Source organism: Bactrocera dorsalis, chromosome 2, assembly GCF_023373825.1.
Source record: "Bactrocera dorsalis isolate Fly_Bdor chromosome 2, ASM2337382v1, whole genome shotgun sequence".
NCBI lineage: Eukaryota > Metazoa > Arthropoda > Insecta > Diptera > Tephritidae > Bactrocera > Bactrocera dorsalis.
Genome location: NC_064304.1, coordinates 76,980,683 through 76,999,063, shown reverse-complemented (window position 1 = coordinate 76,999,063; position 18,381 = coordinate 76,980,683). Strand labels below are relative to the sequence as shown.

General features: G+C 40.2%; 1 protein-coding gene across 2 annotated transcripts in view; it reads right to left on the bottom strand.

Annotated features, from left to right (window-relative positions):
* LOC105231136 (ubiquitin-conjugating enzyme E2 G1) overlaps positions 1-18,381 on the bottom strand; it is a 539,049-nt gene that overhangs the window by 13,721 nt on the left and 506,947 nt on the right. The window contains exon 2 of one of the 2 annotated variants that reach the window (XM_011212266.4): positions 5,946-6,048. The exons of the other annotated variant lie outside the window; for it this stretch is intronic. Coding sequence (XP_011210568.1) covers positions 5,946-6,048 — 103 coding nt within the window. The remainder of the gene's footprint in view (positions 1-5,945; positions 6,049-18,381) is intronic. 2 annotated transcript variants of the gene reach the window in all.

Below are 18,381 nucleotides of genomic sequence, written 5' to 3'. Positions count from 1 at the left end.
GGGCAATTAAACGAATACTTATAGCAGAAACATCGACCAACGCAAAACCTCAACCCGAATAAGCTGATACGACCTTATGAGAGCCCAATGTAAATGATTAGCCAACACCGCTTCTACCGCCCGCTTTACCGTACGATACCGTAGAATTTCCCTCTCACAACGCAGAACGCCAGTCTCGATATACTGTAGTAATTATAAAAATTGTCTTCAATATGTTTGAAATTTTCTTAAACTAACTCAAAATCAGAGTCGAATGCTATTATTTATAAATATATACACTATTTTTAATAGTTTGTTTTCAGTTTTGATATTTTATATTATAAACAAGAAAAAACGTTAACTTCGGTTGCACCGAAGCTAAATACCCTTCATAGGTGCATTTCTGTTAGTAACTGTGTGACCTGATTGTATGGAAGCTATGTAAAATTTGGACCATAGGAGCGGCACTGCCCACTTTGAGATGAAATTTCATAACTTAATACCCGCCTGACCGATTTTAACCAAATTTGGCACGAAACATCCTTATCACATTCCTATGGCAGAGTGCAAAAATCGCACTACTTCCCATATAACATAATTTTAAATTACATCTGATCCTTTCAATTTCCAGTGTAGAAATCGAATAGTTTACATAACTGGATACAACTTTGCACAAATAATGCAAACTAAAAATTGTTCCAATCCGACCAAAACTGTGCGATTCGGCGTTGCATCTATGTATGTACTTTAAAGGAATGTAGCGATAGTCCAGAATTCCATTCCAAATAGCTTAATACTTTTTTTTGTAATCTCAGATTCAAATCCCTGTTTTCTACCACTATCAGCATATCAATGAAAAAGGTGTCGTCTTGTCTTTTAAGGCATCGCCTCAGTGTAAAATTTTCGCAAAATCGATTTTTTTCTGTTGCACTGTCGGATAGTATACACTGTAATAAACACTCTCTCAAATTTTAAAATCGAAACACAAGTTATTACGGTCGCTACATCGTTTCTTGTAGAAAGGGAACAGAGTGGGGAACGGTGCAAGGCAATCTTTAAACGCGTTTTTCTTAGAATGGGGTTCTTCAAAACGGTTTCCATTCTAAAGAGTTTTGAGATCTCTAGTTCCAATTTGGAGAGAAAATCTCCAACATCATTCTTCATCGCGCTATGGAAGCTTTCAATTTTTTTTCTTTTTTTTGAAATATTTACAGATTAATAATCTTTTTAAAATTTTTGCTTTAGATCGAAATTGCGGCCGCAATCGTGGGCATCGTAGAAGACCTTTTTTCATGCCATTTCAACAATTTATTTAATAAATATTAGGTATTTGTTTATAAAAAAGGAAATTAATTTCAACATTAAAAAAACAAAATGCCGAAAATCCGTGATTTTTCGGAGGGTCACACACAGTCAACATTGTACTTATGCTGTTATAACTCCTTTTGTTCTTATTATTTTTTATTATTTTGTTCTGTGTAGGTTTTGTATATGCATATTAGGGGTATAACTTTTTTGCAACATAATATTTACATGGCCGTACATGATGTGCAATGGTGAAAAAATATTAACTGCGTTTTTACTTTTTTGTTTTCTTTCAAAAAGTTCCCGCACCAATGCAATTGAATTTTTTTATTTTGATAAAAAAAAAATTTGCAAAACACGCGTTTAAAGTTTTCAAATCCCATAAGCCTCAATGTAAAAATTTGCACTATTTTGTGGTTATCTCAGAAACCATGCATGATATTGATATAAAATTTTGGTACGATATAAAACACTACGTTTCGGCATCATTAACACAAAAAACGTTTTTTTTTTGAGTAGGTATCATTTCTTTATTGGAATAAATTTAAATAGAAAAAAAGCATCACCGAATATTATCAAATACGCAAAAGAACGCAAAACCACTCAACAGTTTTTGTGTTATATGATGTGTAACTAAATAAAGAAAAGAGATTACAATAAAATAAAAATAAGCAAACAATTAATTCAAGTTTGACCTCAAAATTTTGACAAACACGACATTGCCCATAGGCAACATTGGTCCATCATATGCTTATTTTATGTAATTATACATATATGGAGTATTCCATACCAAATCGCCCACTTTTGAACCCGACCCCTTTAGATTTTGCTGAAACTTATCCATCCTTTTCTATCCTTTGAAAAACATTTTTGAGAATTTTTTCACAATTTTTTGTTCAACTTCAAAAAAGTTATGAATTTTTCAAAAAAATTTCAAATAGCCATAACTTTTGTAGAAATTGACTTTTGGGGACCATTTTTTTCAATTTTTTGTTTTTGAATGAACTTTTCGAAAAAATACACGAAAAAAAATTAACACCATCAATTATATAAAATAATCGCTTTTTTCGTAATTTTTTGGAAGTTCGCCATTTTTTGAAATTTCGCCATTTTTTGTTTTTTTTTTTTTAAACAAACTTCAATTAATTTGACAACTATCCCCGCTAATCCGGGAGTGGGCCGATTTTTTTTTATATTTTTTTTATTTATTTAAAAGCAAATTGTCAAATTTTCAAAAATGATATAAAAAATATATGTTATATCGATACACACTAGCGTATAGTTTCTAGTATACTGACTATAGGTAAGTCTATAATTGTCCAACCCTAGTTTATCAACCTTACTAATGGTAAAAATTTGAATCTTGGTGATTATATTCGTAAATTAAATCTATAAATTGAGAATATTATATCATAAAATTGTTAAATTATATGATAGAAATAAAGTTTACGGAAAAAAAATTTTCATTTTTGAAAATTTGACAATTTTTTTTAAATAAATAAAAAAGCCATTTTTTTGAAAAATTCAAAACTTTTTTGAAGTTGAACAAAAAATTTTGAAAAAATTCTCAAAAATGTTTTTCAAAGGGTAAAAAAGGATGGATAAGTTTCAGCAAAATCTAAAGGGGTCGGGTTCAAAAGTGGTCGATTTAGTATGGAATACCCCATATATTTTCTTTACCAGCAATGACGTCTAAAGGTTTGAATATAGAAGAGATTAAAAAATTGCCCAATTTTGACTGGGATAATTCTGATATTTTTTTCCCAATATTATTTTATTTATTGGATCTGCTTTTTTAAAGCCTAACAATAAGTTATAAAATCTTAAATCTATTTAAAAACTAGACAGTCTCAAACAAGTGATTGAGCTGTTTTGGTGATACGTTGCTCTTTAGTACGCAGGCGTTGCTCTTCTTTTAAGGGGTGTTTGATCGCAGGAATGTACCAAAGCATTAGCCAAGGAGTTTTGGGATCTCGGAGTTTAGATATACATATATTTAATTCTGCTATTTTCTTTATTTACCATAGGAATACCAAAGTCTTTATGGATATTTTCATTACTCATGTACCATGGTGCACTCGTGATTGTTCTAAGCATTTTAGATTGGAACCTTTGAATTATATTAATGTTGGTTGCACAGGTCGTACCCCACAGTTGAATGCCATACATCCAAATAGGCTAAGTTTAGAGATTTTATTAAAAAGCCAATTTAAATTTGCAGCTCTAATCTTCATACACGTTATTTTACTAGAGATGTGTTTTCTCCACGTGAGCCTTCTATCTATGGGCAGCGAAAATGAAAATATCGATGGCGGTGATTTCTTTGAAAATATATGTAATACAGGATACTGTACATAAAGTGAATGAAAATGACATTGATATTCAGTTGACAGAGAAGGTTGTTGAAGATGGCATAGAACTAAAAACGAAGAAACAGCACAGGTAGTTGAAAAAATTAATTTAAATAGTTTGAGATGGAGAAGTATTGGAATGAATGACTGCGATACTTCTTGGAAAAACGAAGTCATCTGTAGTGAATGTAAAGATCCACTATCATATTTTGTCGACTTTTTTTATGATAAAATTATTCAAAAGATCTGTGCCGAGACGAATATACATATGTATACGCGATGCAAACAAATGGATTTCAACTGAAATGTGAACCTTACTAAATAAACAGATTTATCGGTGTATTACTGTGCCTAGGCTGTGAAAATACCTCAAATGAGAATGGCATGGGTGCAAAATTTCCGATAACAGAATCATTTGCAAGAAATCGATTCGAAAAAATAAACCAATGTTTCCACATCAATGATAAGCCCAAAGATCCCAAGATCAATATCAAAGTATTGATGAGCAAATTATTGCATATACATAAAGGTAGTTTCAACAGTATACAAAGTGTGTTCCAAAGTAAAGAAGACTTTTACAATCTAGCCCCCTGGTGGCACCATCTATACGTCGATTGGTGCGTTGGAATCTGCCATCTTTATCGATTGACCAGTGAGAATTTCATGACATTTCATCGATTGGAAGTGAAGTTATTGCGTTTTAAGTGTCAGTATGTTTGTGTTATCGGTGCGAAAATGAGCTTCGAACAAAGAGCCAACATTAAATTTTGTTTTAAAATTGGTAAAACTTTTACCGAAACGTTTCAATTGATGAATCAAGTTTATGGCGATGACTGCCTATCCCGTAGCAGAGTGCACGACTGGTCTCAACGTTTTCAAAGTTGTCGTGAGGACATAAATGACGATCAACATGAGGGCCAATCAAAATCCGTGATCACCGGAAATTCCATCGAAACATCCAAAACATCGATTTATCGCATTTTGACCGAAAATTTGGGCTTACGAAAGGTATGTGCACGGTTTGTTCCGCACAAATTGATTGACGCCCAAAAATTGCTCAGAATCCAACATTCGAAAGACGATTATTTGACCAAAAATCACATTTTAACCATTAACCACTCCACGTATTGCATGCAAAATACATTTTCTCATGAAAGGAAAGCGTTACGGAGACTTGCAGGTTTGCACCGGCATACTGGCGGCCATACCGGCCACCGAGCTAAAACACTCGTTCGACATGCTTTTGGACCGGCAAAAAGTTGTATTGAAGCAGATTATTTTGAATAAAATAAATTGATTTTGCCGAAAAAACCATTTGTTCTGTTGTTTTCTTTAAAGTCCTGTTTACTTAGGAACGCACCTTGTATAAATAGATTGTGCATTTTATATTTTATAATTTTTTTATTATTTTCAAGGTCACAACAGTATGAAGCCTATCTGCCAAAAAAGCCGCAGAAGTGAGGTTTCAAAATGTTTACTCGAGCTGGAGCTGCGGGAATTATAATATGTATAATTTTATATACCCGAAAAAAGCTCGCATGAGCAAGTCGAAGGTGAAAACGATGATTGTTGCCTTTTTTGATAGCCGTGGAATCGTCCACAAAGAATTCGTTCCACTGGGGAAAACTGTGAATCAAGTCTACTATTGCCAAGTACTCGAAAGATTGCGAAAACGAGTCAACAGGGTGCGTCCAGATATCGCGCGTAACTGGATCCTTCATCACTACAACGCGCCGTGCCACACCGTTGATCGTCTGTTTCCAGGTTGTGAGCATATATCCAAGACTCATCGCCAGTAATAAATAACACGTTTTATGACATCCTGCTAGGCGGAAAGGATTGTTTCACAGTTAAAAAAAAAATTTGTGGTTTTGGAACCAAACGTGCTCTCACTTTTCTTAGGCCCAGATAATTTTTCAAAATAGTTTTCACAGATCCTTCTGACATTCCAACTATGTCAGTAAAATATCTGACTGTTACTTCTAGTAAAAATCGCCGAATGCACTTTACATATATACCTCAGAAAGACAAGCATATACTATACCCTAATGATTATTTTGATGTGACACATGGCACAGATGTCACTGATAGTCATACCAACCTAGAAAAAATATCAAAGAATGGGTTTTCATGCGAAATAAAGTAAAATTTTCTTGGTGTAAATTACAAAAAATCAATACTTTAGTTCACTTTAACTTGTACTCTTATCACGGGAGACAATAAACCATATTACAAAAAAAAATATATATGTATATATAATTCTTTCACTGTATGGAATAATAATTATGGATGTCATGACATAAAACTTACTAGAGAGTATCCGGAGGTCCTATTATGAGAACTTCCCATCGAAATATGTCGTTCTCATCAATCAATCCTGCCGAAAATCCTTCTACGGGATTTTTATTCAACTCTAAAAGAAACAATTTAAAATAACTACATTAATTCCAAATTTAAACAAATTCTAATAAATAGAAAATTTATATAATAATTAGTGGGACTCATTTAATATCGTAAAACTTTAATGCAAAACAGCTGTTAATTTTTATACCAATTTATTTTGTGACAAAACTGCATTGTGCGAAACTATTTTCACAATCAGCTTAACACAATGACAGAATAGTGAATGGTTGCCTTGGGCAATGTGAATGTTACCCAGATCCATTTGGTGTAATAAATACACGATATGACAACGCCGATTTTTTGTAATTCACTTCAGAATACTTTGCCAGATAGACAATTAAACATCGACAATTTAAAAAACTGAACCTGTGCGCAGTTGATTTCGAAAAAGGACACTGTATATCACTCGTCTGAGTAAAAGAGCAATCAGTTTTTAGCGAGAGATTGAGTCATAAGTAAAAGAGTAGTTTATTATATACGGTCATAGTCATAGCACCTCTGCGAATGGCAGGCGCATTACCGTGCTTAAGTCGCAAGGCACACTTGGCTCCACCCAACCGGTGTGACTTCCCGACACCGGGCCGCCACTACAACCTCCTCAAGCAGGAAGTCTTTCCCAGGTTTATCTATCAAGATAATATGCGACTTTTTCCATGAAATTGGATAGTACCCGAAACTAAGAAAATTGGTAACTCAATTAGCATTTGTGGTGTAAGGTAGCGAGCAGTGTGGAGCAGCAGCGCCTAGGGAAAGCCAGGAACCAGCAATGTAGGTGGATGAGATACCGACTAACTCCGGCATCAACTCAGCTGAGCCGGTTGCGACTGCCGCTGTCGATGAAGGAGAGCGGCACGCGTCTCCCAACGAACAGGAAGGGGTGCTACCTCCACTCGGGAGCTTGGTAAGGACGATGGAGACAGGGACCTAAGTCTCATCGAGTCAATCCTGTCTAGCGCCCGATTAGAATTTGCCCAGATAAACATGCACCACGCGACGGCAGCCTCGGCTGTCACAACGAGGAGGTTCAACTCGGATAACCTGGACATCCTTATGATCTAGGAACCATGGATCTAAAAAGGAAAAGTAAGAGGCCTTAATTTGAGAAACAATAAAGTAATTTGGGATCTCTCTAAAGACCCTGTTCTTGTGTAATAGTTAGATACGATTTAGACGTCTTCTGTATTTCGGAGTTTCTAACGCAGGACCTAGTGGCGGTGCAAATAAAGGACAAGAAAGGTTCTGACTGAAATTCTAAGGCAAAATATAATGTAATCAGAGTGGGACAGGCAGATAGTATGTTCACCGTAGCAGGACGGGAGAGCAGGCTGACTGCGATAAACCAGTCTATAATGGACGCCTATCACTGCGCTTGTCCACCAGATTACAAACCTCTTCCTGGTGGTCTAGTAAACTCTCGGTACTTAAGCAATGCCTAATGCGCAGGCTGTTCAATGAAGCCAAGAGCAGAGACAACTGGGAGGAATATAAGCAACACCTAACAACCTACAACAAGGATATTAGGTGCGAGAAATCAAACGGTTTTAGGAAATTCTGTGACAGCGTCTCCACGAGCAGCTAGACTGCACAGGGCTTTGTCAAGAAGCAAGACAGACATAGTATTATCCATTAAAAGACAGGACACTCCTGAAAGCGGACTTCCCGGAGACAGTTCAGGTTGACTTAATTCCACCAATAGTCGCACGTAGGCCTGACCGCCTGGATTGAATGACTGCAAGGAATTTGTTCACTGCATACTCAATCAAGTGGGCACTGGCCTTTTTTTCGTACTATGAGTCACCGGGGGCTGATGATATCTTTCCAGCTCTTTTGCAACAAGGTATGCAAGTTCTCTTGCCACACCTGTTAGGGCTGATGAGAGATAGCCTGGCGATGGCGTATGTCCCAGAACCATTGGGAATAGCGAAGGTAATGTTCATCACCAAGGTGATCTCACATCCTTCATGCTAAAAGGGATGAAAAAGATAGCGGACAGCAACATAAGATCGAAAGTGCCGAAAATCGCACCCCTACATGCCAGCAAGCATGCGTACATTGCAGGCAGATCCACTAACACTGCTCTGTACCAACGCACAGCTGAACTACAGAATTCGCCGAAGGTGCTTTTGATAATGCGTCTCAAGCAAGGGTGATCAAGGCACTAGAGATAAGGAACGTGACGGCTCCAGTATGCAGATGGATAGAGACCTTACTGTGTACCAGGGTAGCTGAAACAACTGTGGGAGAGAGCAAGATTCGTATGGGTTAGGCGAAGATCTCATCCGGAGAGCAGGGAATTGGAGATGTCCAAAGAGGTCAAGTTCCTTGGCCTCACATTAGACTCCACTGCATCTAATGATTAAACGGACAGCGAAACATACCTGCTGCTACCTTTCGGCAAAGGGAAGATAATGTCGTCTCAACAGATGAAGGCCCTAGGGGAAAGTAACTATCGCAACCAGAGTATCGCCATACTTAGCGACAGTCAAGCGGCAGTAAAAGCGATCTCACATGTGAGGTTAAATCGCTTTTAATAGAGGAGTGTCTAAAAAGGCTGAACCGCCTATCAGTGTGCAACCGCAACATCAAGAACCATTTGTCATTATTCCAAATTAGGAAGTAGAAAAACAAAAACTGTAGTTTCAAAATATAACAAATTCAAATTACAGAAACCAGGGCTGCAGTGGTAAGAAACAATCGAAACGAAAAGAATCAGATATCAGATAACACGAAAAATCTAAAACATTAAGTTTATAAAGTGCAAAATTGCAAATATGATTTTTTTTTTATTTTTCCTTAAAGTCCAAATGGATAATTTTTTGCATTATTTAACAGATCAAATATCGTTTCTCATCATTTCATTATTATTTCTTTACTTTTCTCATTCTATTTTCATATCTTATTTGTGGTCTTAAGCCTTTTAAACTGCTAAAACTTTCTTTAAGCCTTCCAAAAAGTGCTCAATTCTAACTATATTGAGATCGAATATTTTGTTGAAAAAAAGACTTTGTTCTTAAAGTGGAAATTGTCTATACTATTTATATTTAAACTTTTGAAACATGTTGCTTGAAACGTGTTGCTAATTAGACCACTGCTACTTCCACTATATCTAAGCACTATATTAAGATATGTTAATATGTTTGCCAAAAACTTTGAAGTGGGCGTGGCACTGCGGGATCAGGATGGCGTAAGGTGCCGCGCTCATCAGATAAACAGCAGCTTCGGCAGGGAAATTGGGGCAGAGTTCTGCGATTCTTCCAGCCGGGATGCTGCGAACGTTAGTATCTGCGACCACCTTGCGGAAATGACGTTCGCCAACGATTATGTCCGTAGAAATGGTTAGTGCGGTGAAGGTGCTCTTGGTAAATTCTGTAAAGCCGACCCACAAGGCTTTGTTAAATTTAACGAAGGTATAGCGTTAAAGTCGCCTAGTACCAAACGGTTTTTAAAGAAGTATCGCACCTATATTCGTTGTTGTTATTAAATATTTCGACTCGTCAGAATGAGTGGAGTGCACAAACTTCGTGCAGATCGCACAGCCATAGAGGTTAATATCGCATTAGTACGGTGATACCATGGGGCCCTGTAACTCGTGGTTCAATCCCGGTGAGTTTTGAGGGCTGAGAAGATCTTGAAATAACTTCATCCAATGCATTTAATGCACCTAAACAAGGTGGAGTTTAGATGGATCCTTCTAGCGGGAACGCGGCATAAAAAATGGTCAGAGCCCGGGTTGAACTCAATACCAGCACGAGTCAGGAGGATGCGGTTGCTACAATGATGACAAACTTAACCTAAAAATCAGCGATCCCAACAGGGGATTCCGGTAAAGTAGAAGCGGTTGACGTGGGAATTGACCAATCGGCGATTAGGATCCTCCTAGTAGAAAAGGTTGTTCACATCCCTCAATTGTGACAAATGTATACGTTGAATAAGCAAGCATAAAAAACACATGCGCATATACAACCAATCGACGCTCTACATCAGTGCAGTAGCTATTACGACCCACTATAAATACATTCTTTTTAGTCTACGGTGGTCAAAAGAACACAAAATTACAGATACTCCAATACCTAATTGATATGAAACATAGTTACAAATAACCGTTTATTTTGAGTAATATTACTATTTTTTGGCCAACCCAATTCAATGAGGCAATAACAACTTGTCACTCAAACGCAAAATTAATAACAAAATAATAGTTGTTGTTACTGACGGTCTACTCATTTGCCTTCTTCGTAGAAATAGAAGAAAATAAAAAAGTAAGTTACAACACCATCTGACGAAAAAGCAGTTCCAGTATATCACTCGAATATAGGTGCGCTACTTCGTGGTGAAAACCATCTGGTACTAGGCGACTTTAACTCGCACCACGATCTTTGGCATTCCTGCCTGTCAAACGATCGTAGGGGAATGGAGCTGGCGGAACAGATTGACGATTCGATATTCTGTACAATGATTGACGAAGCACCCACCAGAGTTATGAGCACCTGTAATAGCTCGCCCGAGATTACCAATGCTAGTGGTGGTCTGTTAATTAGCATAACCTGGTGACCTATGCTAACTCTCGCATCAGACCATCTGCCCATGGATATCTCGATCGAGGAGCCTCCTGATTTTGTTTCTGGGAACAACCGTACCTTCATTAACTTTAACAAAGCTAATTGGGTCGGCTTCACAGAATTTACTGAGAGCACCTTCAACGCTCTACCTATTCCTACGGACGTATGTATACGTTGGCGAACGTCAATTCCGCAAGGTGATCGCAGCAGCTACCGCTCGCTTCATCCCGGCTGGAAGAATAGCGGAAATCCGCCCCAATTTCCCAGCCGAAGCAGCCGTTTTAGCTAACGAGCGCGACACCTTACGCCATGCCGATCCCGTGGATCCCCGAATAAGGGATCTCAATTTGGAGATTCGGCGTATGGTAAACCACCATAAGCGGACGAAATGGATAGAGCACCTTAAGTCCTGCAACCTCTCCACCGGTGTGTGTAAGCTTTGATCTACCGTCTAGCCCGAAGAGACATGATGACCGAATTGAAGTTCAATTCAAAAGCCATGCCTCTTCTGACCCAGAGAAGAGAGCTACTTTAGTCGTCAATTTGCACCCTTCGGTAGGCAAAACCAAGTGATATGTTACTCGACGGCTGCGCAAAATGCCAATAGACTGCGCGTTACTTACTTTCACCGATAAGGAATTGGCCCTGACGGAATCAACATGATTATGCTAAAGCATCTAGGCTCGACGGGAGTAAGCTACCTCACCAACGTTCTCAACGACCTTCACTCACGGCCTAAGCCTAGCTAACCACCAGCGTAGATTCCGAAAAGTACACAGTACCACCACTGAACTTAGCGTCATGAACGCTCAGATAGTTCGTGGCCTTAACCAGAAACCACCCTAAGATTCCGATTCCGATTTTAGGTGTAACTTTTGATAGTCTATGCACCTTCCCTCCTCATACGATCGCGATTTTCGCCAAGGCACAGAGCTGCAACAAAATCCTCAAGTCGCCAGCCAGCAGCACATGGGGAAAAGACAAAGAAATGGTGTTGGCAACTTACAAAGCAATCGGCCGGCCGGTCCTCAACTACACCGCACCAATATGGTCGCCCAAATTCAGTGGAACGCAGATGAAGAAGCTTCAGACTTGTCAGAACACAGCACTCTAAACTATGACTGGATGCCTCCTAGTGTCTCCCATTGAACACCTACATAGTGAGACGCTTATGCTCCCAATTAAGGAGCATAATGAACTCCTCTACAGGAAGTTTTGCTAGGATGTTTTCGCAGAAATCACGCCTGCAACCACCTGCTTGGAGCGGAACCGCCTCCTAGGAACATGAAGAGGTGTTTCCTCACTTACGTCGACCACATTGAACAATATGCCGACCGGACTTCGGACGCAACTAATTCTCGACAAGCTCTGACCGCCTTTCACAGCGGGGTCATCAACACCTTCACCGACTACCTTCCAGTGAATGACATTCTTGGAGTCAAATCACCACACATTGCAGAGAGCTCGAGTTGCTGCGAGAAACGAGAGTGACCCTTGCGTAGCTTCGTTCTGGATATTGTAGCAGGTTAAACCCCTACTTATCCAGAATAGACCCCGACATATCCAACATATGTCCTACGTGCAATGAGTCTCCACACGACACTGGGCCCTCTTTGCATGCCCCGCCAGCCCCACTCATATGACACCCTTTTCCCTTTGGTCCGATCCCGTCGAAACAGCACGTTTCTTGAGCCTCCAGTTAGACGACGTCGACGACAACTTAGATAATCCTTACCATCTTAACGGGGATTAGATAACCGATAAAACAAAAGCAACAAGACATGGACGATGATAACGGGGATGTTCGAGAAAGCAAATAACTGCAGCAATATTGCGACAGTGTTGTTTTTCTGCAGATACTCAGCTGATACTTATATTGCAACATTTTTGCGTCGAATATGATGCCTTGCTATATTGCCGCAGTGAATGAGACTCGAACATCCACAACATCTCATGAGTCGACGTTACGAATTTTCCAGAGAAAGGTTCTGCGGAAAATCTATCCATGGAACGATAAACTATACGGCGACATTGACATAGCATAAAAGATATCTGATTAGGTCATGTTGTCCGAATGGACGGATTCGTTAGTTGCCTGTCGACGCGGATAGACGTACATGCGCATCGTTGCGATATTTTCCGCGTCATGAGGGCGAAAACAAGGGAGGGAGCGGTAGTGGTGGTAGGAGTGCCAATGTGGCCACCGCTGTGAAAACGGATGCGCATGCGGGGTCGCCGCGCAATGTTTGCGGAAACGAGGGAGTGAGCGGAAGTTGCGGTGGGAGGGCCAGTGTGGCCACCACTGAGGAAGCGGTTGCCAACCGTCAAGAAGAAAAGGGTGTGGGGCGCGCTAAGGAGGCCGAAAAAAGCGGTATTACTCGCGGGGAGCAGTTGTTGTTGGGGGTGGGGCAGTCACCCATGTTTCCAGGGAGCTAAACGAGCTGGTATTCGATGCCAAGAATTTCGATGCAAGGACTGCGAAGGGGCTGTTGGAGCTTGCCTCAAAGCTTCTGATGGCGGTTATAGCCGAGATTTCCCATCTTCGTGGCCAAGTGAACGCCCTTAAAGAAGTTGTGGGAGACACTCCTCCTCGGCGCCGAGCAGGTCAATGCCGACTCCGTCGGCACCGATGCCTGCCTCCAGCACCTGCGCTGGAAGCAATCACACCGGTGACACCGAAGCCTATGGAGACCTGGTCGGTCGTGGTCAGGAGTAAGGGGCCTGCAACTTCCTCTAAGGAAGTAATCAAAAAGGTAGTCAAGGAAGTGGGTCCCTCACTTGGTGTGAGGGTCCACGAAGGAAGACCAATTAAGAGTGGTCTCTGATCTAAAGAAAGAACGGGTGGCGAATAATAAGAAATTCGAGGAGGTGGGGTTGGACTGGGTCGTCGAGTGGAGGGTGACCGCTGACGGTAGAACCAATGTCGTCCTTGAGGCCACAAAGCTGCCCGTTGCGTCAATGCACCCCATTGCCGCAACTGTGCATTTAAGGGTAGGCCAGCTGGACATCTTATGATGTCAGCTGTCCTCGCCAGACACTGATGAGTGGAATCATTCAGCGTAACTGTCAGGGCTCTTATGCCATAATGTGCGAGTTGGGTTGTGACATGATTGAGGGTGGGTGTGGTATTGCTCTACTCCAGCAGCCCTACGCCACCAGCGGTGTGGTTCGGGGTCTTCCTGGGGGTTTTAAGGTCTTCACGGACCTTAGAGCTAACGCCGCAATAGTTGTGGATAATCCAAGCTACGCTAGGGTAATGTTAGTTAAAATTAAAGAAAATTGGAAGAGCTTTGTTAGTGAAAATAGGAACGACCCCTGGGGTCAGGCCTATAGGATCTCCCGGGGTCGTAGGAGAGAGGATGTCACCTCTCTTCGCGTCGGTGACACTTTGTTATCGTCGTGGAGAGAGTGTGCAGAGGTTCTGTTAGGTGCGTTCTTTCCCAGGTCGGAGGTGCAGGTACCTCAAGCACCTTAGGTGACTGTCCCTCCATTAGATTACGCGAGTTGGGGTACGCCTTTGGCCTGGTTAGGTCTAAACGGTCCCCAGGTTTTGATGGTTTAAAAGGAGAGTTGTGTAAAAGTTTATGGAAGATCATTCCGGAATACCTGGAGGCCATTTATAATAAGTGCGTCTGGGAGGGATACTTTCCACGCGATTGAAAAAGTGCCAGGGTTATTCCTCTCTGGAAGTCCCTTATAAGATCAGGAGCGATCCTCGATCTTATCGGGGCATCAGTCTCCTTCCAGTACTTGGAAAAATGCCGGAAAGAGTCATGGTGGAACGGCTTCAGGAGCTAAGGCGGGGTATGTGGTCGGATAGGCAGTTTGGGTTCAGGAAAGGACGCAGTATAGAGGATGCATGGTTTTATGCTCAAAATGTCGTTAGGGAGAATGTCAACAAGTATGACCTTGACATCTTTGTTGACCTCAAGAGGGCGTTTGATTACCGATCCTGGGATCGAGTCGTGCAACGGCTGGAGGAGATTGGCTGTCCGAAAATTACTCTTTGGCGGAGTTATTTTTCGGACAAAAAGGCCTCTCTTGTCGGCATGAATGGGAGTGTGAAGATTGGAGGACGACCTTCTTCTTATGGTCAAAGGTCGGTCGCGGTCTGAAGGAGATCTCTTAGAGATCGTGAGTACTTGGTGTGTAGGGTGAGGGTTGGCATATCGGAAAACGGTGACAATGCTGCTTAAGGGCAGATTGTCATACAGCGTGCTGTTGCATTCAGGTTAAGAAGGGGCTTGAGTGTGTCATTGTTGTGAAATTACTGGATTTCCGACGATGATGTGGAGTGGGAGGGATATCTAGGAAGCAAGAGGCTTCTAGATGATAGGGTTAGATGTAGGTGGCAAGAACGTTGGGACAATAGTCTTAACGGACGAGTGACGTACGAGTACATTCGGGACGCTAGGTTCGTTGAGGATAAACCAGACTTCAGACTTTGTCTGAGTCTGTTGTTCTGCTTACGGGGCATGGGCTATCGGATAGGTCGGGGTGTTTTTGTGGGACGGGGGTAGAAAATTGGTCGCATTTAATTGCAGAATGCCCGATGTACTCGGACATTAGGGATCTGGGTGGTATGGGGATTAGCTGCACTGATGTATGATAAGATATTTGTGGTGTGATCTCCACTAGTCGAAATACCGAACAGTTAGGGTTGAATTGTTAAGCGGCTAAGGCGATTAGCTGGGAATTAGGGTTAGTTTGCGTATGAGTGGTGTGTGTATGTGATGTGTGTATGGGGTGCAACCCCTGGCCACCCGTCCAGAGCCATATGGAAGCTCAACTGGTAGTAGCTTCGGCTACGAGGTCTGACCGGAAACTTAATTCTGATACCACGGGGAGCAAGAACCCTTGGAGTTTACTGCGGGAAGAACTGACTTTGTCAGTTGAATGTGGAATTGCATTGCAACCGGGTGTCGGACCCAAAGCACGGCAGAGGTTTTAGATGGGCCTCGAACCCAACCAAGATGGTTAGTGTCCATTCCTCACTGCCAATTGGTACTGAAAATGCTTAGCATTCTCAGGGCGCTGATCTACGCATTGATTTGATCAGCTGTGCTTTTGAGCGCCGTAGGGTAAGGCTGTCGTCAGAAGGACCTGGCTTCGCTTGGAATTTCCAATTGGCGCACCGTTGCGAAATGAAGATACGACTGGCGCGTTGATGTTAACTCGGCTATAATCGCGTAAGCGGTTCTCCAGATACAGAATATATGTATATAGTTTAAAGTTGAAAATTATACTCTCGCAACAAAGTTGCTAAGGAGAGTATTATAGTTTTGTTCAAATAGCGGTTGTTTGTAAGTCCTAAAACTAAAAGAGTCAGATATGGGGTTATATATACCAAAGTGATCAGGGTGACGAGTAGAGTTGAAATCCGGATGTCTGTCTGTCCGTCCGTCCGTCCGTCCGTGCAAGCTGTAACTTGAGTAAAAATTGAGATATCATGATGAAACTTGGTACACGTATTTCTTGGCTCCATAAGAAGGTTAAGATGCCATCGAAGATGGGCAAAATCGGCCCACTGCCACGCCCACAAAATGGCGAAAACCGAAAACCTATAAAGTGTTATAACTAAGCCATAAATAAAGATATTAAAGTGAAATTTGGCACAAAGGGTCTCATTAGGGAGGGGCATATTTGGACGTAATTTTTTTGGAAAAGTGGGCGTGGCCCCGCCTCTACTAAGTTTTTTGTACATATCTCGGAAACTACTATAGCTATGTCAACCAAACTCTATAGAGTCGTTTCCTTCAGGCATTTCCATATACAGTTCAAAAATGGAAGAAATCGGATAATAACCACACCCACCTCTCATACAAAGGTTATGTGAACGTCAGAAACACTAACTTTTACGGAAGAAATTGCAGAAGGAAACTGCACCCAGGTTTTTTTTTAAATTGAAAATGGGCGTAGCGTCACGCACTTATGGACCAAAAACCATATCTCAGGAACTACTAATCTAATTAATTTTACTGCAAAATAAAAAAATATGTAAATGACGGATAATGAAATCTCGATTATCACTTTATCATGCGAGAACATAAAATGTTCGGTGACACCCGAACTTAACCCTTCCTTACTTATTCGATTTAAAATTAATTTCACATTAATATTTTTCCTTCTTATGTCTACTAACACTTCACTTATTCGTATGTTCGCATTTATTTTACATTATATAGTGCAAAAATAGTTTTAATTCAATATTAAACTTCACCTTTTTGATAAGATTCCGATCTTAGCGTGCCTCGTGCTTAGTGACAAAAAAAATAATAATCGCAAAATAATTTCCTAAACAAAAAAAATTATAATAAAAAATTGTGACACCCGTTTGTTCGCTCAAAACAATAAATACAATAATAAGTACCTGTATTGCAGTCGCTGGAAAGCGCAACAACATGAATGACGAAGATGATATTGCCGTTATGGGATGGCAAAAAGTAAGAAAACGACCAGCGAAAAGATCAATGCAGAACTCACCAAATGTGACTAGAAAACAACCGGCACTGGATTATGGCACATGCACTTCAGTTGATGTTAACCAATTCAATATTTTAAATAACGATGATGGAGAAACATTCACGACAAATACAAACCCTGATAATATAATGAATGATAAAAATGCAGTTGAACAAGAGCCTGAGAGAAGTGAAATACTGGAAACTCCAAAACCCCACCAATTTTTATAGGCGACGTCTGTGAAATTAGTGGTCTATTAAGTCATTTTAAAACTAAAATTAATGTCAAAGAATTCAGCTAAAAATCACAACGTGATGGTAATGTAAGAACCATGGTTAAGACGGTCGATAAATATAGAGAACTCATCAAACTGATGAGAAATGATAATATTAAATTTCATACGTTTCAACTAAAGCAAGACAGAGCCTTTCTTGTAGTAATCAAAAATCTTCATTACACTACGCCATTGGAAACAAATAAAGCCGAGGTTGAGCTGCTTGGGCATGGTGTTCGAGGTGTTAATAACATAAAAAGTCGCATTACTGAGGAGCCACTAAATATGTTTTTCTTATATCTTGAGCCAGATAATACTAACGCGGAAATTTACAACGTAAAGTATATTGGGAATGCTGTTGTTAATATAGAATCACCAAAGAAGGTAAGCGATATCGTTCAATGTTTTCGTTGCCAGGTTGCCAAGTGACAACTGTCCTAAAGATAAAAACATTCCAGCTAAATGTGCTAATTGTTTCGAGAACCATGCTGCCAGTTATAAAGCCTGCACAATTTATCAAAAACTTATGTCTAACAAAAAGTCAGCTACCAATGTTTTGGATAAGAGGAAATCTCAAAATTGCCGGTTCAATTATAGCCAGCCAAACTTCATAAGGCCAAGTAGTCAATTAAATAACTTTAACCTCAACAACAATCAGCCAACTTATGCTCAGGTCGTGGGAAATGATAATATAAACAATCAAGGCGATGCACTGTCAAGAATTGAAAAACTTCTAGAAAAACAAGCTGATCAAATAAGCAATTTACTTAATACGATAATGCTCCTTGTAAATAGATTATGTATAGATATTCGTATAGCCATATGGAATGCTAATGGACTTTCAATTCACTACAATGAAATAAATTTATTCCTAAAATCTCATAACATTGACATAATGCTAGTTTCTGAGACTCACTTTACTAGAAAATCATATAAGTATATATATAAAAGGGTATGAAGTCATAAATGCTAACCATCTGTCTGATAAGGCACATGGACGTGCAGCAGTAATTGTTAAAAACACTCCTAAATTTAAAAAACTTGATAA